The 24,203-nt window shown below is 32.4% G+C and overlaps 2 protein-coding genes across 5 annotated transcripts in view; one reads left to right on the plus strand and one right to left on the minus strand.

The window, feature by feature from the left end:
- The window catches only part of LOC106075988 (vesicle transport through interaction with t-SNAREs homolog 1B-like), an 89,989-nt gene that overhangs the window by 65,276 nt on the left and 510 nt on the right, over nucleotides 1-24,203 (minus strand). The window contains exons 2-7 of one of the 2 annotated variants that reach the window (XR_008776784.1): nucleotides 22,074-22,132; nucleotides 21,872-21,982; nucleotides 21,076-21,135; nucleotides 20,484-20,657; nucleotides 19,202-19,263; nucleotides 17,802-18,670 (exon numbers count right to left, since the gene is read on the minus strand). Coding sequence is in view for 1 of the 2 variants with exons in the window: in XM_056022274.1 (XP_055878249.1) it covers nucleotides 18,580-18,670; nucleotides 19,202-19,263; nucleotides 20,484-20,657; nucleotides 21,076-21,135; nucleotides 21,872-21,982; nucleotides 22,074-22,132 (557 nt within the window). In the remaining variant the exon portion in view is untranslated. Of the gene's footprint in view, nucleotides 1-16,116; nucleotides 18,671-19,201; nucleotides 19,264-20,483; nucleotides 20,658-21,075; nucleotides 21,136-21,871; nucleotides 21,983-22,073; nucleotides 22,133-24,203 lie in introns of those variants that run through there. The other variant, XM_056022274.1, reaches the window with a different exon arrangement.
- On the plus strand, nucleotides 104-14,565 carry LOC106075970 (zinc finger FYVE domain-containing protein 1-like). 3 transcript variants are annotated; one of them, XR_008776783.1, is made up of 13 exons: nucleotides 443-603; nucleotides 3,296-4,211; nucleotides 4,876-5,380; nucleotides 6,220-6,428; nucleotides 7,433-7,530; nucleotides 8,433-8,547; nucleotides 9,102-9,199; nucleotides 10,347-10,461; nucleotides 10,728-10,898; nucleotides 11,155-11,335; nucleotides 11,426-11,530; nucleotides 12,325-13,140; nucleotides 13,196-14,565. XR_008776783.1 is itself a non-coding variant. In XM_056022263.1 (12 exons), the coding sequence occupies exons 2-12, from the start codon at nucleotides 3,468-3,470 to the stop codon at nucleotides 12,555-12,557; spliced, it is 2,574 nt and encodes an 857-aa protein (XP_055878238.1). In that variant the 5' UTR covers nucleotides 104-182; nucleotides 3,296-3,467; the 3' UTR covers nucleotides 12,558-14,565. The 3 variants fall into 3 exon arrangements, 2 of the variants coding, with proteins under 2 accessions (XP_055878238.1, XP_055878236.1); XM_056022263.1 differs by lacking the exon at nucleotides 443-603 and adding an exon at nucleotides 104-182 and having other exon boundaries at nucleotides 12,325-14,565; XM_056022261.1 differs by having other exon boundaries at nucleotides 12,325-14,565.

A 24,203-nucleotide genomic window follows, 5' to 3' on the forward strand; every position in this document is an offset into this window, starting at 1 on the left:
CATATTCAAAGATATTTTTTGTTGTTTTTTTTAACACTAGCTTTAAAGTACTAATAGTATATTTTTGTTTTGCTAATAGCCTAATAAACACATCTTTTTTATTGCTTAACGGAAGCGACGTCATTGGGAATAAAAAGCTATTTCTTTTTTTAGGGAATTCCCTTGTTATTCATGAATTGAATGTAAATAAATACAACACTGCGTTATTTTTATTTTATTTTAAACACTTTAGAACTAATCAGTTGTGTTAGATCTATCAATAGATTCTTTTCAACTAGATCTTAAGTCTAAATCATATTTAATTATAGATCTAGATTAGATATAATTTAGTAAAGTAATCTAGTTAGATCTAGATCTAGTTTCAAATCTAAATTTAAAATTATATCTCCCCCTATTAATATTAGCCCTAGATCTATAACTTATTATTATTATATTTTAATTTAAGTGACATAGACAGTCATAAGACAAGACTTAAAATTAAGATACACTACACTGACTACAGAACAGAAGTAGTTGACAGAACGTCAGAGGATTAAGAAGTGCCAGCCTAAATTTACTAAAGTCCTAAAGTTAAAGCCTAACCTAAGGCTTAAGTTAAGACCCGTAAGTGCTAAGTCTAACTAAGCAATTCTTAGCTACATAATACTCTCTACTCTAGTAATACTAATACTAAAAAATATTTATTAATAGTAAAAAAAAAGTGTGCCACTATTTATCACTATTAATAATAAAATACTAGATCTAATCCTCTATATTAAATTAATTCCACTATGATCTCAGACTCTGTGTCTCTGTGACATTTTACGTCTCGAGAGACGATCTTTTCCCTTTGCAACTTCTTGTGTGACTAAAGAGGCCAATCCTTGATACACTTGCTATGATCACAGGTTGGGCAGTCTATTTCTAGATTATAATAACTCTAATGAGCAGAAAAAGTAAAACAGGTCCTGGGATCAGATCAATAGTTTTCCACAGATTTATCATCAACAGTACATGCAAATAAAAATATTTAACACTTATAAATACCGGTATAAAAATTACTATTATTTAAAAAATATTATGCTAAACTCCCATTTCTACAAATAATCTTTATTAATTTAAGAAAGTTTGAAAAAAAAAACTGGTGGCAACTAATTGTCAATATATAAAGTAGAATGTAAGGGGTATGTATGTATGTATGTTATGAATAGAAATTAAAACCGTTTGATAAAACTTGGCAGAAATGTTCCTTGGGTACTAACTTAGACTGTAGTCACGCCGTAGTGTATGTATTGTAGCCCTAAAACAAAAAAGTACTCAAAAAAAAAAGTTGACCAACTCTATGAAAGTATAGTATCTTTTAAATCTAGGCTATGTTGACATGAGAAAAGATCGAAAGGATTTAAAATCTAGATCTAATTTTAAGAACTATTCTTTGCGCAGATTTTTTTACTTTGACACATGAAAATACAAAAGAAGGTCCATTGATTTCATTATATAATAAAATTAACCTTCAAATTTGTGTTTCAAAAGCATTTTTTACATAAATTCGTTCCTTATATCTATGAATTCTGATTTCCTGACGAATATTCTTTCATAAGACAATACACCGTATGTTACACATCTTTCCATTCCTAGGTTTAAAACTTTAATTCCACTCTAAGAGGATATAACTTCTCTTCGCAAAGATAGTTTTATACTTCAACACATGAACATACTAATTATAGTCCATTCATTTCATATTTTGATCAAATTAACATTCAAATTGGATTTTCTAAAGCATTTTTCATATTCATTCGCTAGAGCTGCAAAGTCGTATTCTAATAGTTTCATTTATTTGCGTAATCTAATAGAAAAGGTTTTGCATGCGCAGACTGAAATATTAAAAAACTCTCTTTTCCTATGTCTAAAACACTATTTCAGCTCTAAGATATTGATACACATCTTGATGAAACTACAAAAAAATCAAACAAAGCATTAGGATTTATTAAAAGAAATTTCTATAAATCAAATAAGAAAATAAAACTAAAATGTTATTTAACCTTGGTTAGGCCAATAATAGAATATATGCATCCTCTGTTTGGGACCCCTCAACTCAAGAAAACATTAAGAAACTAGAACAGACACAAAATAGAGCAGTGCGATTCATAACAAACGAATATTCACATTTGACTAGAGTAACACCTTTAGTAAAATCACTAAATTTAGAAAGCCTTCAGGACAGAAGGCTCAAAAGTAAAGTAGCAATAATACATAAAACACTGAACCATAATCTTCAAATACAAAAACAAAATTTAATAAAATACTCTGAAAGACACAAAGATAAAGGCACATTCCTCGTCCCATATGCTAGGACTAATTTGTACAAATACTCCTTCTTCCCTAGTGCTATTAGAGCATGGAATGGGTTGCCTGAGCTAGCCAGGAAAACCAGTGACTTGGCAGAATTTAAGTCATTGGTTAATATGCATGACTAAATGCATGACACGTAGGACGTAATCATCTTCTTTTTTGAAGTAACGTCTGTATTATATAAGAAGATAAGATAAGATGATAGAACTTCTCTTCGCAAATATAGTTTTATAATTAAACACATTAACATGTATGATTATAGTTCATTCATTTCACATTTTAATCAAATTTACATTCAAATTTGTTTTCCTAAAGCACTTTTACATACATTCGTTCGCCTATGTTTTCATAAAAAATTGAATTAAGGTCAATTAGGTATTTTTAGCTCCATTCATAATATTTTTTAAAATCATGAATTCATGCATTCGCTTTACTTATAACATTATTATTTTCTTTAATCGTTTCTAATGCACTAAATCAGTGACTATATCGGCAATACGCAAGTTAAGACCCACGGGCAGTGGGTAATATCTGTCTAGTTGTCAATATTATTGACTATATAGATAGATAGATATACTATCAGTCTTATATTATTAGATTGGTTTATTAACTTTTATTGTTGAAAACTTTTGTCATAGATGTGTAGGATTAAGCATAGTGTGTTAACTATGTATTAACATAGTCATTAACTATTTAATTCTTAGTCAGTGCTGAAGCACAAGTTTTTAAAAAGTTTTTTACTCATACACTTACTTGTTCTATATGCACAACTTTTGTTCCAATAATATTTCTATTGCTATAAATGTATGCCTTACCTAATTTAAGGATGTTTTAATTTTTTTTTATAATTTGTATAGTTTACATCAACTTAAAGTACCCTCTTTATTTATACTGTAATCCAAATTTTTCTAAATTTGAAATGAATTCTATCAAGATTTTGTTGTTTTTTTTAAACCCCATTTAGTGACAACAGGATGAAACAGCTGTCCGACAGTTAAACAAGTATTATATGAGCCTTTTTTTAGACGCCTACAAAAATTGACTTAGAAGCAACATTTTTATGTTGACAGCAATCCAATTTGAAAACAAATGTATGATGAAGGTTGGCAGCAACAGATTAATGGAAAGCTTTTCAAATGATGAGACCTAATATTAAACGAAGAAAGTCGAGATCTTCATTGAGGATTTGTGAAGAAAAATTCTTGTGCAGTTCAATTGACCCAAAAGCTAAGTATTACTGTGAAGACTGCAAGACAGCTCAGTGCCAAGAATGTGTAGTTGAACTTCATAAGTCTAAGCTCAAATACGACTTTCACAAATGGCGACCACTGGGTGAGGAAGATGAGTCGAGATTGTGCCAAGCAAAGAAAATAAGCTTAGTTTGTCAGGACAAGAACTACCCAGACGTGTGGTGTGAAAACTGCAAGATCCAGCTGTGTTATCCTTGTTTTGATCAGTATCACAGTATTGATAAGAGGAAAAATCACATCAACGTCTCTATTGCCTACCACCTGAGAAAGGAGAAAGAGCTGAAAGAAGCTGAAAACCACAGCTCCACAGAGCTGTACCACAGCTCCACGGAGCTGTATCAGGACGCTGTGGCTGATATGATACAGCCAGTGGTTCCTTATGCTACATTTGGTGGGGATAACTCAATGACATTTTATTCCTTTCCACAATCCATAGACAGCACTAGAAACAATATGGCCTTCACCTCTAGCAACACAAGCATCCATTCTGACCATAGTAATAGAAGCATTCCGGATCTGTGTCTTGGAGTTCAAGGGGGTGTCAGTCTAGGAAAGAGTGATGTGGATGACAGCAACTATTTATTAACTATACACAGTTTCCTTTTAGTTGATGATCAAGAAATTTTACAGGTATGTTACAGAAACTATTTTTTTTATACATTATTCTTTTTTTTTTCTATTCATAATAACTTGTCAATTTTTTTTAGTTAGCTGGTAAGTTTGTGGGGGGGGGGGGGGGGGGGGTTATCGAAAAAAAAAAAATCTAGTTTTGTATAATAAATATATATTATTATTTTTTTTACTTTTTATACCTGATCTTACCTTCCATTTTATAATTTTCAGTTTGATGCTGACTAAAAAGAATTTTTCAAAACATTTAATTTGTTTTTAGTATCAACACACTCACAGATAAATTATTACTACATGAATAGATCTAAGTCTTTTTATTTAAAAAAAAATAATTATATTTAAATATAATATTAAATTTAATTAAATTCAACTTTTTTTCTTTTTAGTTTGCTCTATTACCTTTTTTTTTTTCTTTATGTTGTCACGTTTCTGAAAAAAAAATATGCTCCACTTTTCACATGTGGACATTGCTGGTATACTGTATTAAATTTATATAAATACATAGCAGAAGAAAAAATATTGTTGGGCAATTAATAATAATAAGAAATTTATTTAGCACTCACTTGGTGGGGGTAAAAAATCTAGACTTGTTGTAATCAAACACATTTTTTAGTCTCATTCCTACTGGCTAAACTGTTTGTTTTCTTGGATCAAAATCATACAGGTTGGCTCGCAACAAGAGTTTCTAGAAAAACTTGGCTGTGATAAAAATGACACATTCAAAGTTGTATCTGTGTTTGGTAACACTGGAGATGGGAAATCCCACACTCTCAACCATGTATTCTTTGAAGGCCGAGAGATATTCAAGACTTCCCCTAGTCAGTCCTCCTGTACACTGGGTGTGTGGTGTGCCCTGGCTGCACAGAATAAAACCATTGTCTTGGATACGGAAGGCTTGCTTGGTTCATCATCCAATGAGAATCAGCGCACAAGGCTTTTGCTGAAAATTCTGGCTGTGTCAGATATTGTCATCTATCGTACCAGGGCAGAGAGACTTCACAATGACATGTTTGTATTCCTGAGCAGTGCCTCCAAGGCTTACTGCAACTATTTTAAGGACGAGTTAACTAATACATCTAAGAAGAACAACATCTCCACCTCTAGTCTTGGTCCTTCATTAATTGTCTTTCAAGAAACTCTACACACAGAGCCCTTGAGAGGCACTAAAGGTATAATATAGTGTTATTGTTTACCATAAATTAAATATCTTTTGCCTGTCATTGGACATGAGATATAGTGGTTGAATGTTAGTCTACTGATTCAAATGTCTTGGTAGGATTCCTTTTAACTTATTTTGACTAAGTACTGGAGTCTTATGTTCATCCACCTATATAGGAAGCTAAAGGAGATAGACATAAACTTGAGTCAAGTATAAGTAAACCAAGGGAGTTAAGTGTTTACATTGAAAAAAAAAAGATTTAATAATGACTAAGAAACAGCACTTGGCTTTCAGCTGATATCATTTGTAAAAGTTAAGATCATTGGTCCATGTTCTATCAACACCTTACCCTTTGAAACCATTAGCAACAACATAGCAAAAAGTAAGCTTTATTCCAAAGTCTCAAAGATGAATATATTACTACATTCTTGTTTTCTAATACAAATGCAAAAAGAAGGACCTGTTACTCTGAAAGTGTTTCCCAAACTTTCCCCTTAACAGAACACGTTGCACATTCTGAGTATTTAGCAAAACACTTTGCTTATTTTTTTTTAGAGAGATTAATTCACGTGGTGGCCTACTAGTTAATTATTCCAATAGTTCATGGAACACCTATTCAGGCCTCGTGTTCCACAGAACACAGTTTGGGAAACACTGTTCTATAAGAAAGGCCACCCAGCCCATTAGATTCCTATAGTAAAAGGTATAACTGAGTTAATGGCATATCTTTGTGTTCACTTTGCAAAAAGAATGTGCTCTTGATATACACAAAGAAAAGTTAGATGTGTGACTTTTTCCATCAAGCTCATCATTGGAGAGCTTTATCTGTTCATTTGTATGTATCTTTAGAAAGTCCAGCTAATGCTGTATTGAGAGGTATGTTCTATGAGTCCAAAAACCCAGTTGATGCTTTTCATGAAACATTACACTATGTGGGTATAAGAACAACCAAACCACCTACAAATTTCTCCAAGCTGAAAGAGTGTATACACCAGCGACTGGGGGACAACTCTGTTAGGGCAAGCAGGAGACCAGAGATCATTTTTCAGTCTTTGAAGGTAAATTTCATTCACCAAGAATATAGTAAACTTTTTTGCTGTAGCTATTTTGTTTCATTTGTTTTTTCCTTCTGTTAAATTTATAGCTTTTGAGAAAATACTAAAGCTTACAACCACGTTTCTAGGTTCTTACCAATGTAAATTAGAAATTTCATATATTTGTGAACCTTGAAACTCATTCAAGTCAAGATTATTTCAAAGTCCCAGCTTCTTTGAAGAGTTTGATCTAAATGTTTTATAGTGTTCATCTAGCAAATTGATTTTGTCTCATAAATTGTGATATAATGAAGTTTGACCCTTTAAGTAAACATTATGCATTATAGTTTCTTGTTAAAGTAACACAGTAATTTAGTTTTCAACTAAAAACCACCAAGCCAAATCACATAATATCTTTTAGAAATTGTCACTTTTTATTTTTTAAGAAAATTGAATTCATACAGCAAGTGTGTAGTAGACTTCCCTAGCAATGATAGGTCCCTTTTTTGTTTTGTTTTTCTCTCCGTAATTATTTTTCTTTTTCCGATAGTATTTTTCATTTGGCTCATTTGTATTTCACTATCCTGTTTTTTTGTTTGCTACCAGAAAATGTTATTTTTGGTATTGATTTATAGGAGAATGCATGCTCTTTTTACACAACACAAATTAAAGTTTATAAATCCAAAAATTAATTTAGTTTAATGGGAGTCAAATCAACGTTGGCATTGTCAATGGGGAGAGAAAGAGTTAAATGTCTCTAGCTTGACTGACAAGTGATTTTATGGCTGCCAAATAAATTGAAATAAAATTGATTATTGTTTTAAGCTTCCTAACATTAATTGGTATAAACTAAGAGAATTGGTTGAAAAAAAAGATAAAATAAAACAAATTATTAGGATTTATCTTTGAATATTATACACTGTATTCTGTTCTGATTTATAGTATCACAAAATGTTCTTAGGGAAAATTGCCATTGCATTTGGTATTATATTTGATTAAACTTAACAAGTGTTTAAATCTTGACCTAGGCACTGAATGACAAGTTCAGTGGTAAAATTGAGACGCCACAGTTCAACACATTTCCAGATGAATACTTCACTTGCACTAGTAAATGTATGGCTTGCAAGTAGGTTACATTTTTTACTTCTGAATATATATCAGATAATTTTTTAGAAAAAAAGTAAAATCACATTTTGAACTTTACATATATTTTAGAAAAAAACAACATAGATATGTCTGCTGCTGAGAAGAATACGAAAAGTTTGCTGGTATTGATTTTTTTTAATAGTAGTTACATTTTTTAAGAAAAAGCTATTTTTTTGTTTCATTTTTTTGGCTAGGCCCAAAACTTAAGTTCAGGATTAAATATTGTTGGTTACTCTACCTAGCCTATTGGACCAAGGGCAGATGATATTAATTGCCTTTACGGAGTCTCAATGACCACCACATTGATCAACCAGCTTTACTTTCCTCAACATATACAGAGAGTTACACCCTATCCAAAAATCCTAAATTAAAAATCTGATGTGTGTTTCTGTCATAGAATGACTGCTCATCTTGTTGAGAATTTCTTTTGTCTGTAGAACTCTGTTCAATTATATTTGGTGCTAGGTATTAGGATGGCTGAAGGACAGTTCCCCCTGTTGGAGCTGAAGAATGGCAAAAGCTGGTTTAGTTGGGAACCAGCAGCAATCTGAGGACCTTCCAGAATGTAGCCCTGTGTGCTACAAACTGCCTAAGGGTTTCTGGCTCCTGATTTTTCCTCAGGCTTGACTCTTGAAGCCTTTCCAATGTTAAGGCTTTGTCACAAGACAGCAGTTTTGATTGCCAGTGTTCCTTCTCTTAGATGGATGGTCAGCCAGGGCTAATGGCTCCCCCCTGCTTATATGTCTTTATGCTTTAAGCATGCTTTCTTTCTTACTACTCTAGATTCAGAAGCCAATCACTTGGCTACCATGTTCCTGTACATAGCTCTTTGAAAGATCATTTTCAGTCAATAATGAACAATTTGATGATAAACTCTGCCAGGTCCAGATGTAAATTAAATATGAACCATGATGCAGACTCTGAGCCCCATGATGCTGGGAGAGATGTGTTATGTGAATATCAAAGTCAATATGGAAACAAAGTCTTCATGTGTAAGGTAATGTATGGTATTTTTTAACACTGAGTCTCATGCCTGTATAAATTAAACACTAGTTCTTTTTTTATTGGTCTTCAATAGTTATAAGTATAGTTTTATTTTGTTGTTTTTTAAGAAATTTCTTTTTCAAATATATTTAAAAAAAAAAACAACTGAAATATATTCTGATAAAATTTTTATCATTTTGTATTTATATTTATGCTTAAATGGACCTTCCTGAATGTATTGGGAGGAAATCCAGACAGTGGTACTGGTAAAATATCAGTCAACCTTGTTCCTGGTTTTTCTATCCCACAATCCCTCAATACCTGGTAGCAATTGCTGTTTTAGTATTAATTTCAATAATTTTTTTGTACCTTGCCATTTGCCTGGTTAGTCTACACAACACTGTACTATCTACACAACATTGTACTGTCCTGAAATATATGTTTCATGTTTGTTTGTTTTATATATGTAGGCCTATAATGTATGAGCAATCATTATTGTTCAAAATTCTTTAATCCAATTGCCAAGTAAATCATTGTGTAATGAATGCTGTCTCTTTGACTTGACAGAAATGTTTGAGCAACAAGAAGAAGGTGATAGTCGTTCCCAAAACTTCTTCCTCATCAGATAGTTCGTGGCTGGGACTAACTAAATATATCTGGTCAGGGTGAGTAATTCAGTTTGACTGCAAGCAGAAGAATTCCTTGTGATTATTAAGAAAATGTATTTGTATTTATTTTTTCCCTCTTGTTAAATATGCATAAGAAAAATTCAAATGTTTACTTCAGCACTTTTTAACGTACGTCTGATGTGGCTATCACAATGACCATATGTAAGTCTGATGTGGCTATCACAATGACCATATGTACGTCTGATGTGGCTATCACAATGACCATATGTACGTCTGATGTGGCTATCACAAAATTTTATCTTCTCATGCACCAAACCCTGGAACCTTTCTCTGTGTATCCAAGCACTCTACCACTCAGACATCATGTTTCATAAATATAAATAAGTAAATTCTCAGCATTTTGCTTATCTCAACTGAAATATTGATGGGTTAGATACTAGTCCTTTTATGTGATATAAAATGTGCAGTTGTCTTCACCCCTTCAACCATCCCTTAGTCTGTTGTACTGCTGGGGTGCTACATAAGATTTGTCAACCATCTTTCTCCATCCCTCTCTGTCTGTTGCCTTGGATAGAGCCTCTTTCATTGACAGGCTCGTCCATTCTTTTATGTTGCAAATCTTCTCAAGTTAATTTTTAAGAGGGAGTTTCTGAAACCACTTCCAACTTCACAACCACTTCAGGATACATCTTCATCTAGCCAGCTTTTTGCTGCTGAGCTGTAGGCTGTTAAGCAGTCTATGTCAAGGGAAAATTGTGTGCTGTTTTTTTTTTTTTTGTTCTTACAGCCACACAAGAGTATTAATTATTAATACAAAGTACAGGACTCAAAGACTAGCTGTATATTATCTTCATCCATTCCACCAAGATACAAGACAGTGGTTATAATGTTAGGATTAAGTGTTGCCTATCCCTTCTTTGCTTTATTTGGAAGCTGAAAAAGTATGTGTTGATCAAGAGAAGAATTGTTTGCTGTAGTTTGGCCTGCAAGATAAGCAACAAAAATATGTACTTACTAATTATCACAATTCTTTTTTCTTGATGTTGTGTACTGTAGTATTTCATTTGTTTCCTTCTACCATGCAATGATGTCTTTGGTTTGTTTGGAGAGGAAATATTAAACTGAAAGATAAAGTTTGTATCACTGGCTCCATTAATCCTGTTTGTTTTTACTCAACATCTAGCTATGTGTATGAATGTCCAAACTGTGGGATTATATACAGAAGTCGAGAACATTGGTATGGGAATGAAGAAGAGGAGAAAGCTCTGCATGTAGAGTACAGACATGTTTGGCCACAGGTATATATCTAGCTATGTTGTTATCTGCTATGTGCTTGCATGTACAGAGTTTATTAATTTCTTTAATTGAATTTTCATTTCTTAAGAAAAATTAATATAAAGCTTCTAAAAAAAACATTCAAGCTATAACATTTTTCTTTGTTTATAAATTTTTTTTGCCATAGGTATTTTAATTTATTTAAAAAGGAAAAAAAAAAAACAATTAGTTTATTTTTGTATTGAACAAAATTACGAACAGCCAGCTTTAAAGTGTTTTCTGTTTTTAGGGTCCAACAGGGCTCGAAGGCTCCCACAATGCAGCCCGTAAAGTTATTGATGGATTTCACTATGTTGCCAACACCATCAGCAGTGTTGGAGCCAGGCCGACAAAGTACCTAGGAGAGTGGACAGCTGACCAGATCAACCCATCTTACTGGGTGCCCAACAGTGAAATTATCGTAAGGATCTCTATAGTCTCAATATTAACTCTTTGTATTTGTAGCTTACTAAGACTTTTGTCTTTTAGAAATTACAAGGAAATAGAATGAAGTTCTTTTCTTTTTTATTCTTGTTTAGATTTTTTTTCTTACAACTTAATAATAATAATAATAATCTTTATTGTCTGTATGTAAATTTGTCTTACAATTTGTGCATTACACCAAACAAAAATGGAAGCCAAACAATAATTTTTATGTACAATTTTCCATCTTTCAGAAATGTTCTAATCCAGAATGCCAGATTTTGTTTGATTGTGCAGAACAAAAACATCATTGCCGAGCCTGTGGCAAAGGTTTCTGCTCGGAGTGCTCTAGTAAGAAGAGGCCAGTACCAGAAAGAGGCTGGGGTGATGAACCCGTCAGAGTTTGTGATTCCTGTTATTCCAGTAGTGAAACCGGTAATGTTTAGTATTGATTTTTTTGTTTTCTATTACATCTAAGATTCTAAAACATGTGCAGATAGTAGTCATTTATGTTTCATTCTACAGAAGCAGTGGTTGACTCAGAAGGAACAGCTTTGACCGCTAGAAAAGTAGGAGAAGCTGTTACTATGACATTTAGTGTTGTGGCCTCAGCACTGGACTATCCAATAGGTCAGTTGTTCTTTGTTTCCTGTTTTTCAAGCTTTTTAATAAATAGACATATATATTAGACCTCTAGAAGGACTTCTAGAATGTATGTGGCCATGACATATATTAGACCTTGTCTATTAGGACTTCTAGAATGTATGTGCCTATGATAAACCAGGTATGTTTTATGTACTTTGTCACATCCTAAATAAATGAAGCATTTGCAGGTGAACTCTTTTTTTTTGTCATCTGCAACTATCTTTCATAATAGAATTGCTTAGGGCCTCAATTGATTCTGCCTCAGTCTTTGCAAGAGAGTGTCTTGTTATCTTTAAAATGCTTCTCTTGCATGATTCTCCTTTGAGCTCATAAGATAAAGCCCTGTCCCTTGTATTAATATTTTCTACACAATAAAGAGAAAAAATGGGGGATGTAGAAATATGCTCGTAATGTAACCTTAAGTCACACATCAGATGATAATAAGTTAAATAGAAAGAATGGACTGGCCTGTCATTGAAAGAAATTCTATCCAAGGCAATGATAGAGAGGAATGGAGAAAGATGGTCTACAGATCTTGTGTGGTGCCCCAATGATTCAACAGACTAAGGAATAGGTGAAGATGAAGAGAAATATTCATGACTTTTGATTAACTAATGAGACCCAAACTACACAAGATTTTTCCTTTATTTATACTGTTGATCAAACTGAGATTTAAGAAGCTGTGACTAAGTAAATGTTAAAATATTTAAAAAATTAATATCTTTGGTCTAGAAGGCACAACTTGTTTTTTTAAGCTTTTAATTTTATTTGCTTGGTAGGAATTATCAAGAGTTCTGCTAGGCCTGCTTACTGGACACCTGATGAACAGATCAAAGCTTGCTGTGTCTGTGAACAAAATTTTGGACCCCGTCTGGCTATACACCACTGCCGCGCATGTGGACAGGGTGTGTGTGAAAACTGTTCTCCTAACAAGAGGCCTGTCCCCCTGCGAGGCTGGGACTATGCAGTTCGTGTGTGCACTAGGTGCGAGAAGAAGAAGGATGTTATGTAAACTTTTTTTTTTTCTTGTTTTCTTTGATTGTTTTGTTTACTTTGTTGATTGATTAAAAATAGCCAACTTGAAAATAATTGTTTAGTTTAAAAATGATCTTTTGGGTTATTTTTATGACTTGTTTTTTACCAAATTGTTGAATGTCATACATTTGATATCTTTCTGAAAAGAACAAGGTCAAGCTGTGTGTCACATGACAGCAGGCTTGACATAGTAGAAAACAGTTTCAGAATTGTTTGTTCCTTTTTTTTTCCTGTCCAAACATTCTTTTGGTAGCCAATCTTCTACATCCCCATTCTTTTATGTTCAAGATAAATTGTTATGATATATGATCACTTCTGATGTTGATTGTTCATCTTTTTAAATAGACCAGTTTGGCAGTTAGTCTCTCTTTTGCTTTTGCCATTACAACCCTAAAAATGAAGTGCACTATGACATAGAATCTTATTGCCCAATTTAACTATTTGAAGTATTTGTAAATATAAGTAATGCATTTTTATAAGAAAATCTATTTGTATTATAGCGCCATGTATAAAAATATGAGCTAAGACCATGGTAGGTGATTTCAGTCTGGGCCAGACAGGTTGATAAGTCTCAATGGCCTTCTTCTTTCTCATTCTGGACTTGGGGCTAGACAGGTTGATAAGTCTCAATGTCCTTCCTTCTCATTCTGAACTTGGGATCTGCAACAATAACAATATGGTTTGAAAGTTTGTTGTAGTCTTGCCACTTTTCAATCATGCCAAGTCATTCTTATTGTGATATATCTTTCCTATCTTCTTCTAGCCAGCTTTTGGCTGCTGTTCTGTAGGCTCTTTTGCAGTCAATGATGTCTTTACTATATACATTAGAAATGTTGCACAAGACAGCTAATTCTGAAAGAAATATATTTCATTCTCCTAATTTGAATATGACTCGATATTCTTATTTACTGCCAAAACTTTTGTTCATGCTTTCATTCTGTACAATATTTGTTGTTTCCACAATGTTATCTGATAGAAATATCCCACTTTAGAATGTTCATTCATTATAGGCTTGTATTTTGAAGAATGTTCAAATAAATCTTGATTATCCTCTCCAGGCAATATTCATTCTAAGAAACATTGGCTTCTGTTTAAATTTGGATTTGTAAACAAAATAATTATTGTTTGAGATTATAAGATTTTTGTTGCTTTGGCATTTTATTTGCATTTTCATTTTTCTTATGGTTTGTTTCAAACATTTTCTATCAGTAATTCCATATTTTTCTTTTTTGTTTTCCTAATAAAAAATATTTTTCCCTTGTTAACAGTAATGGATAAAAGCGATACCTTTTTTTTCAATGGCTGTGAGTGACAATAATTTTTTATTTAATGTTCATCTTGTTTGTTTTTTTTTCTAACTATATCAAAGCATTTGTTATATGTTACCATAGATTTTTCATTACAATGTTCATGAGAAAAAGCAAAAACTTTTAAATAAAGGACAAAAAAAAAAAAAAAAAGCAAATATCCCACTAAGTTGTCATTAGGATTGTTTTAAAAAAAATAGGCTTAATTAGATCTAGACTCATGCACAATAAAGATACAAAATTGAAATAATGACAAAATTGAACTAAATCCCAGTCATGCAGTTTGTTCACAATAAGGATTTTGTAATTTAAAAAAAACTCTATAGACCAATGCTTAGTATGCTTTGTTTCTTGGATCTATAACAGATAATACAATTTTCTACCATAGTTAACTCTTGATAGTCTGAACATTACAGGGCTGGTTGGGTGTCAGATTGCCAAAAAACATACGATTACCAAAGGTTGGTTGTATTTCACAGAATTTACCTGTATATGTCTATAAAATTGTAATTGTAATGAAATATTCTTTTAACTTTGAAGTTTATAAAATAAAAAATAGACAAAAAAGAACAATGTATTTATTTAAATATACAACTGTGGGCCTCAGAAACAGGACCTTTATATCCTCTGCCTCATATATTGCAAAGTCAGAAAGGGGGAACTTTACTGTTAGAAAATGTTAGAAATTAAAAAACATGATTTTAGCTTTCAAATACTGTGCTTAAGTACAAGTTAATAAATTACTGTTATTACATGAATCTATGTCCATGATATGTCAGATTACTGAGTGTGTTGGATTTTGAACTATCTAGAGTCAACTGTATGTAAACTGTTTTTATTATTACAACAAATTTTTAAATTGAAGTTTAAAATATTTTTGTTACAATCATTGTGATTAAATTATGTAGTATTTGTATTTTCTGGTCATTGACACCATGACTGTAACATTCATTTAAGCATACATTCTATTTCAAATATTTACTGTGTAAAAACATACATGGAACTTGTGTTGTTTCTCTCATTATTGACCTGTACCATGAGAGAAAGCTTAGGTTAAAATGAGATCTAGGATGGTTATGAAATTGTAAACCTTGTTAGCTCATTGGACCACTTTCATAAGTTGATTCCACCACTTCTTTGTTTGCATATCACAAACTTGTGGCACTTGATGTGTAGAACTAAACATCTTATGTGATTTTGTTAAATAGAATTGAATATGAATTCACTTGAACAAGGTTTGATAGTTAATGCTTTTTTTCTTCATTTGAATACTAAAATAACCTGTATGTTCATTTTTGTTATTACTTTATTGTAGGGTTCCAAGAGTGCTATCAATGCACAAAATAAAGTTATAAATCAACAAAAACTGGCCTTAATTTGATTATTTAATCTATTCATCTAATATGTAAAGCACAATAGAAGGAGCATGTATGTATGTTACTTATAGAAGTCAAAACCGTTTGACCTATCTTTATAAAAATTTGGTATGAATGTTACTTAGATCACAGCGGAAACAGTAGTGTATGCTAAATGTTTCTCCCATAAGGCCCTATAAATAAAAAAAACATATTGAAGAACGAAACTTTTTAAAAAATAGGGTAAATCTATTTTCACAGTATTTTATACAGGCTATTGATATGTCCTGTAAACCTTATTGTCATAGTGTACTCATAGTCTACTTCCAATTTGTGTGAAAATTACAAAGTGTTAGAGGAACATCTCAGCATGCTTCACATAGATCTAAATCCAATGCACTAGATGAGATACACAAACCAGGGCCCGCAGGTCATATGTGGCTAGTTCGAAACATAAACATGTATGTAGTCGGTATTGGCTGGTTACAATATTAAAAGTTTGTGTCGCACAGATTGTAGCTATTTCATTTATTTGTTTGATTGCATATGATAGTGGAAAGAATGGCACAAACTTTTACATTATTGGTGGGTCTCTGTACAAATGTAGACCTTTGAGAAATAAAAACTAAAGCAAAATGTTGGGTTAAGTTATTTTTGCTATACAAATACTTCTAAAAGTAGAAGTTTTTATAGTTTAAAATGTTTAGCGAACGACCTAATTCTCTACACAAGGCTTATCTCCCCTAAGCTTAGTACATTTATATGAAACTAAATTAATTTTGACTAATTGATTAAATAATTGAGTAATTGTTTTTATTGATTCTACCAAGACAGACAGAATTGATGTAAGCTTTGTAAACAAAAAATTAAGAAGTTGAAAGTTGGTAGATTTTTATTATTATTATTTCAATAACAAATAACATAAAATCATTCTGTACACATTCAATGCATAAAACAATTTAGTTTGAAATATGTTCGGAATGTTGACAAAGGAAACTCCAGAATGAAGACATTCCTTTCCAGGTGTTAATTGACCTCAACATTATACAACTTCCTCAATATTAGACAAATTCAATTTCATTCATTATCGGACATCTATCTATACAGGAAATTAGATGTTCAAATGTTTACATTCACATATCACACACAGTGCAGTGTAAGTCAACATCATAGTTTTCTGCAGGGTCAACCTAATGATCATCTGAGTCTCAATCATTTGTTTACTTTCTAAATTGATATAGCTAAAGAAAAAAAGGTAATCTTGTTTACTTAAGAAATTTGATACCAAGAAACATTAGTGCTCAGGAAAATTTGGGTCTCAGTATGAATGAAAACTAGATCTAATTTAAAAAACAATTATGAAACTAATCATGTACTCTCTAATGTGCCTAAAAATCTTGCTGTTGTATTCTGTTCTGCCAGACAACATAAGTATTTACAATTATTTCTAGCCAATGGTGAAACATCTTTCCCACAGCCAATACCAGTTCTACAGACTTTGTAATGATAAGAACTGACAACCAAAGAGTCTACACAAAGCTCCTAACACAGGTACTGAATTTAGTGACCTATTACTTTGGTCAAAAAAAGAAATCTACTTTCTTTTTTAAAAGAAAAACTGGGAAAGTTAATTTCAAATATAAAAATTATTTTACACATTATTTGAGCAGCTATTCTGTGATTTCCTATCCAAAACTTTCTCTTTTAGGATACTTTCAAAATGAAACAGTTTTAAATTCTGACAGTAGTGAAAGGTGTGAGCAGCGGCTGAGCTTATTAATTGAGTGAATCACTATGTTCAACAAGGCAAGTGAGGTCTTTCACTAACAAAAAAAAAAAAAACCTATTAGGTCTAAGTTGTTAAGATATTTTTAATTCAAAGATTAGCATTCAAGTACCAGCCTTTATGAAAACTTGTATAAAATATTCACAATATATATATATATATATTTATAGCCAACAATTACATAGCATTTTATTTGATAATGCTAAAAATATTATATAGAAAATGTAAAAACAGCCTAATAAAAAAAAGAATAAAGAAAGAAAAGATACATTTGAAGGCACTGCTGCTACATGAGGCTTACATTTTCAAACTGAAACAAGAGCAAAAAGGTGATTCATTATAAAAATTCACACAACACATTTTATTATATAATTCTGTTGACTGTTTTTTTCTAACAATAATGGACAAAGAGTATGTACATCTTTTGCTTTTGAAAGCAAGCTAGAAATTGTGATAAGGATTCATTTTAATTTAAATGCTTTCTCTGATTGAAGGTAAGGAATTAATAACAATGATCATATCTACAGTTAGACTGTGCCATGTACACCAAAATAAGAACTGAAAATAAAGACATAGATACTGCTGTAAGGGTCATTGTGAATCTAAATGACAAATGCACAGTTTGAAAGCTTTTTAAAGATGATGCTTATTATAAGCTATCCCGACAAGATCAACGTCTAATCTTTTGACTCAGGACAGGACACAACAAAATGCGACAACCAATTGGAACCAGTGAAATCTGCCCATGTGGAGTGTCACCAGAGAATGCTGACCTTCAAAACTGTGCTCTTTACCATGAGGTCCATACAAGACACTGGTCCCAAAACACCCCAATAGAAAGAAAACTATATGGAGAGCTCCCTGATTTGGAAACCACTGTGCAGCTCATCTCATGTATCGGTCTAGTCATCTGAACGCTCCAACATAAAAATGAGAACGAAGAAGAAAGCTTTTTATCTGGTCAAACAACAATCACTTGTAAAATATATTTACTCACTCAAACTCTCTAAACACTTTCATTTGTATTTGTTATCATTCCCTAGAATGTTGAAAAGTTTGTGCATAAAACACTTAGGCAAAAACTTGACTTTATGACATTTTCCCAATTATTTTCTTATTGCAATCTGTAACCTGACCCAACCTAAAGCATTTTGTTTAGTAAGAAACATTTCAATCACTCTAGAAATATTTCTTCCTTGCCCACACTTTCTTCAGAAAAGGATGAAGTACATTGCAACCATGCTTGATGTTGGGGGACAGTTTTAAACATAAAAATCTCTGAATTGAGCCCACCAGCTACACACTTTCCCAGGCATTTTATCTTTATGTTTTCTATCATCTTAACTTTCTGGGGTCTGTCAGTCTATTACAAGCAACCTCATACCAACAGAAGCTTTAATGATGAGTCAGCGTACAATAAAGCACAAAGTCCTAATGCTATATGCATCAAATGGCAATGACAAGACATTCTTATACAAATATTAGGCAAATAAATAGATTGATCCAGTTAGTTTGTACAACAAAGAGGCCACCCATGAGGGAACAGATGCATCAGCTGAAAAACTTCCAATAAATAACACCTCCTAGACATGCTAACTCAATAAGTATAAACACACCAAGGATCATCTTGTCTGTCATCATTCTGTAATATTAGAAATTATTTTTTTAAAAAATTAAAAGCTTTCAATATGAACATCACTTAGTACATATTTTCAAATAAAAAATCAGTCAAAATATAACTGAAGAGAAAATGTATTTCTCTTAGAAATTGCACAATTAAAATTTTGTTCATAATATATAATTTATCTTGATTTTTTGAAGGAATAAAAAAAAATGTTCTTCAAATAAATGAATACTGCAAATGTGACCTAATAGATACATCCACATTTCAGAATAGCCTCAACAGTGTGTACATTTCTTGGCCTAACATTCTCAATTTAGAACTTTTTCTCATGTCCCTGGTACCGGGGTAATAGGAATATAAGTTAAAAAATTATTTAATCATTTACTATGCTTCTAGTTTGAGTTTGTTTATCCAATTGACAATGTATTTCTAGCATAAGAATATTTTTTATTCTTTTCTTTACTTAATGGGAAAAGATTAATGAATAAATATACATTGTAAGTATTATTATACATTATTCTTTTTATATTTACAAAAAAAAATGCTCACCTCCTTAACATTCCTTTTAAAATTTGTCGACTTTTAACAAGATTGGCATCTGTTTCTGTCAACTAAAGAAAAAAAAACACATTTTAATTCTATTGGACAATTTATCCCAACAGAGAAATTATATTTCTATCATTTGCCTAAATATCAAGGCTCCATTATTAACCAATTTCTTCAATTAGTCTCACATTTGTGAGTGGGAAGCGTGGTTGAGAGGCTAAGTGCGCCTGAATTTGGCTTAGCTTGGCTACCTATAAAGGGGGCTCGAGGTTCGACACCCGACTCGAGCAGAGTTGTGTTTACTGAGCGCCTATAGGCAGCATGGAAAAAACTTTTCCCAGATACCCCTCCCCACACACACACACACTGGTCCACAAATGAGATTGGACAATAGCGCTCTGAGCATGCTATAAGCATGAAAGTAGCGCTATATAAAAGCTATAATTATTATTATTTTAAAAAATAACTGGTGATACTTAAGTCAATACTTATGCAGTAAATGAGAATCTTCTATTCGTGTGTTAATGTAAAGCTTTGTCCAAAACATAAATTCCCAAAATTTTCAGATGTTCCATCCTTCCAACCTTCAGCTCACCCAATACTATTTTTGTCTATCACCTAATACTGGCTCTCTAAACTACTCATAACAAAATAGTGTTATAAATCTGCCCCTACATTGGTGCTTATGGTGCGTATCAGTGTACAGCACTTTGCAACACAGGACAAAGACTGTTTAGAAAGAGAGAAAAGCTTCTTCTGCCCAAAGCAACAAGAAGTAATAAGGGAGTCTAGAACTAGAAACAAAGAGGCCTCCTTCATTCTGCCTGACAACTGATGTGTGGACCTAGAGCAACACTGGGAAGTGTGTGGTTGATCTGCACAGTGGATAGGCAGAAAGGACAGTTGAATCTAAGAACTAAACTCATGGTGTAAACTCAAGGCTTGACAGTCAACTGTCTATGTCTGTGATTATGTTTAAAATATCCATAATTTTTTTGATGTTAATTTTTGCTGAGTTGCCTCCCTTAAAGTTTTTACAATATTGTGGTGAATAATTATTATTTGACAAAAGCAAATGTACATTTTCATATTGCTGTTCTTTTTAAATATCAACTAAACAACTTACAAGTGGGAAGTGGACGTCACCGAAACTCATATAAACATGCCTTTAACAAGCGATTCTTAAATCATGTGTCTTTTTAATTTGGTTAAATAATCCCAAAATACTAAAAACATTGAATTAATTTATCAACTATTTCAATTCAAGCCATCCTTCCAGCCTTACCCTATCTCTAGTCTTCACTAGAGTCTCTCTCTGCTGACCCAGTTCATCTATAATCTCTACACCTATCTGATCTGTTTCTGCAGCTATCTGATGTGACCTTGCAATACTTTCAGTGGCTCTCTGAAGAGACTGGTGCCCCTGTAACAGCTTAGCTCGATTCGAGCTTTCAAGTCTCTGAGAAAAGAAGAAAAAAGCTAAGATTAAGTTAAGACTAAGACTGCTTTATTCATCCTTATGGAAATTTATTGAGATTACAAGGACTCTTTTCTCATATATGGACAACACAACAGAAACGTACACATAAATAGAATTGACATGACATAAAGAGTTCATTCAGCGACTACATACGGGCATCTTGGTCCTTTTCATGTTTAATGCCCCACCTAAGATTTTTTATCTCAAGTCACCAAGGCAATCAATAAGTCATCTGTTTTACTCATACACATAAATAGAATTGACACAACATAAAGAGATCATTCAGTGACTACAATGGGCATCTTGGTCCTTTTCATGTTTAATGCCCCACCTAAGAATTGTTAATCTCCAGTCACCAAGGCAATCAATAAGTCATCTGTTTGACTGAAACTCTTACCTCTTCTCTATCAAAGCCTGAATTGTCAACCCCACCAGCTCCTGCATTATAGCCTCGTTTCTAAATAGAAGGAACAGCACATAAATGTTAAGTTCAATATCAGAAAATCAAATCATTTTATCAACTATATCAAAGGCTGCATCACAAATAAGGAGATTAGAGACAGGGTTACTAGAGTGATTGGACCCCACAATGACCTGCTAACTATTATTAAAAAAAAAACAGAAACTAAAACTCTGTGACCATATTACAAGGTCTTCGGGGCTTGCAAAGACCTTCCTTCAGGGAATATTACCAGGAAAAAGAATAGGAGGCAGACAGAGAAAGTGATGAGAGGAAAACATAAAAGAATGGACCGGCCTGCCATTGAAAGAGGTTCTATCCAAGGCAAAAGACAGAAAGAAATGGAGAAAGACAGTTGACAAATCTTGTGTGGTGCCCTAACAGTCAGAGAGACTAAGGTATAGGTGAAGATATCAAAGATGTGTTTAAAGAAAGGTCCACAATTGCAAAGTTTGTTATAAAGCTATGTTCTCAATAAGTTGTTTAAGTGGTACATAGTAACATTTGATAGACCTGCTGCACTAAACAATTAGTGTTTGAATGTAGATCTCAACTAAAATTTTCCACTGGATTATAGAATGCAAAAATCTAACTGGCACTATGCTTGGAAATCAAAGTTGGTAGACATTGTACTACAAACATAGTAACTTTTAACAAACTAAGATTTATTTTTAGAAATATTGAAAGAGATAGGAGCTTATCCCAAATAAACATTGCGAAGATGTCTGCATACCATGATTCTTGAATAATGTTCTATATCATTCCTGTAATGCCTAATTTTACCAAGCATCTGAGTCCTGTAGTTCACAGGCGCAAGTTTAGCTTCACTTTCCAATTCATGAAGCTGAAAACAAAAAAATCATAACAAATATTTTGTAGTGGCACATCATTTGTACATAATCAAAATTTGAGAACCTTAAGTCATCAACACTTACAGTTAAATTGGCTTCTTCGAGTTTCTTTTCAACTTTTCGTAACAGGCTCTTTCTCTCTTCTAGATAAAAGGATGATACAGAACAATGGAAACATTTATTAAAATGAAATAATAATTTTTATTTAAAATATACATGTCTCTGAAAGGTGAGGGTAGCTTTACTTTTTTTTTTTTCAAATCTTAGTGTAACCCTGATATTACAAGAATTCTGAGAAAGTAGAATGGTTCTAGAAATGTAAAAATTTACAGCATATTTTTATGACATTAGCAAGTAGCACATTGAACAAGTGACCACTGAGTTACAAACAAATAGAAATCTTTATTAGTATAACTTCCTCTTTTGGAAAAACTCAACTATTAACGCCTACCATTTTGCACATTTGGCGTATCTTTGGCCACAAAAGTTTCAAATATTTAATTAATCCATTTCTTAAGATCTCTCAACATTGTGTTGGTTAAATAGTTTCTGTTTTTCTTTTGTTGTTACAGTTGATGTATAACAAAATCTTAAAATAAATGACTTTTGTTAAACTCTACTACAATTTCTAGTGATTTTTGCCCGGATCACTTCATTGGTAACTGATTTAAACATCTGTGTCGTCAAAGCCAGCCTTAGGCAAAGGCAAACTAGTGTGATGGGGGCCTAGCAAATATCAGACACCTAGAAATAAGTTCACAGTATATGAAAGTGGCTATATGTGCAGATCAGGTTAGAAGACTGTTTTAGTTTTTAAGTAATACCATTGTATCTTTTGAAAATGAAAATGTTGGCTTGAAAATTGGCTTGAATAAAATGTTAAATTTTTGTTACTTTTGATGCCATTACTGTATGTATATTTTGTTCTTTTACCAACTCTAAATAGTTTTCTCAAAAGTCTACCTAGTTGTAGTGATGGTCATGAGGAATAACTGACCTGGGCAGTGTATTTTACCAAGTTTTGGATTTCTTCTTCTTCTTTCTCATTTTTGTGTTGGAGCGTTCAGATGACTAGACCAATATATGAGATGAACTGTGCAGTAGTTTCCAAATCAGGCAGCTCTCCATTTAGTTTTTTTTCTATTAGGGTGTTTTGGGGCCAGTGTCTTGTATGGCCCTCATGGTAAAGAGAACAGTTTTGAAGGACATGGTCAGCATTCTCTGGTGACACTCCACATGGGCAGATTTCAATGGTTCCAATTTTGAGCTTTCAATACATATGTTGTCTCATTCTGTTGTGTCCAGTCCTGAGTTGAAAAATAAGACATTGATCTTGTTGGGATAGCTTAAGTATAGGCATCATCTTTCTTGCGATTTGGATGAGAGCTTGTCCATTTCTCATTTATTTTATTTACTATTAGTTTCTTCATTTCTTCTGGATAGAGTGTAATGATTAATTGTGAGTTCGTTCTCCCTATCTTGGCAAGTGTGTCAGCCTTCTCATTTCCTTCTAGTTCTATATGTGCTGGTATCCATTGAATAACAGTTTGCTGGAATTTTTTAAGCAGTAGATAAACATACGAGGCACGAGCTGAGGTCCCTTGAGCCGCAAGGCCATGGGCGCTTGCCCACATCACTTACGCCTTGTGCCGCATATGTCTAGATCAAAACTAGTAGATAGTCTAGACTAAAACTCTATTAGTATTAGTAATTACTATTCACACTCACAGTACTATTCTAGTAGTAGGCCTACTAACTAAGTACACTGCACTGTACTAGATCTATGTCTATATACTATATCATCTAGATCTGGATTCTAAATCATAGTATTATTTTAATAGTAAATCTAGATAAGATAATATATAAATTATAATATTTAAATAAAAATATCTTATTAAATCTAGATTTAGATCTATCTAGATTTACTATGCTCTATAATGATATTTTTAATATGATTTGGTCTGCTTATATTTTAGAATCTTAGAAATACTAGTCTTATATATTCATTGTCAATATAGTTGAATTACTTGAATAATAAATTCAAAATTGATAGATAAAATAGATATAATCATAAATCAATGATAGAGTCTAGTGTCTAGTAGAACAGAAATAAGTTATTTATAGATCTAGATCTAGTTATTTATAAGAATCTATCTAGAATAATCTAGATCTAAATTTAAAAATGACTAAATCTATTATAAATTATTAATTTAA

Source organism: Biomphalaria glabrata, chromosome 3 (genome assembly GCF_947242115.1).
Source record: "Biomphalaria glabrata chromosome 3, xgBioGlab47.1, whole genome shotgun sequence".
NCBI lineage: Eukaryota > Metazoa > Mollusca > Gastropoda > Planorbidae > Biomphalaria > Biomphalaria glabrata.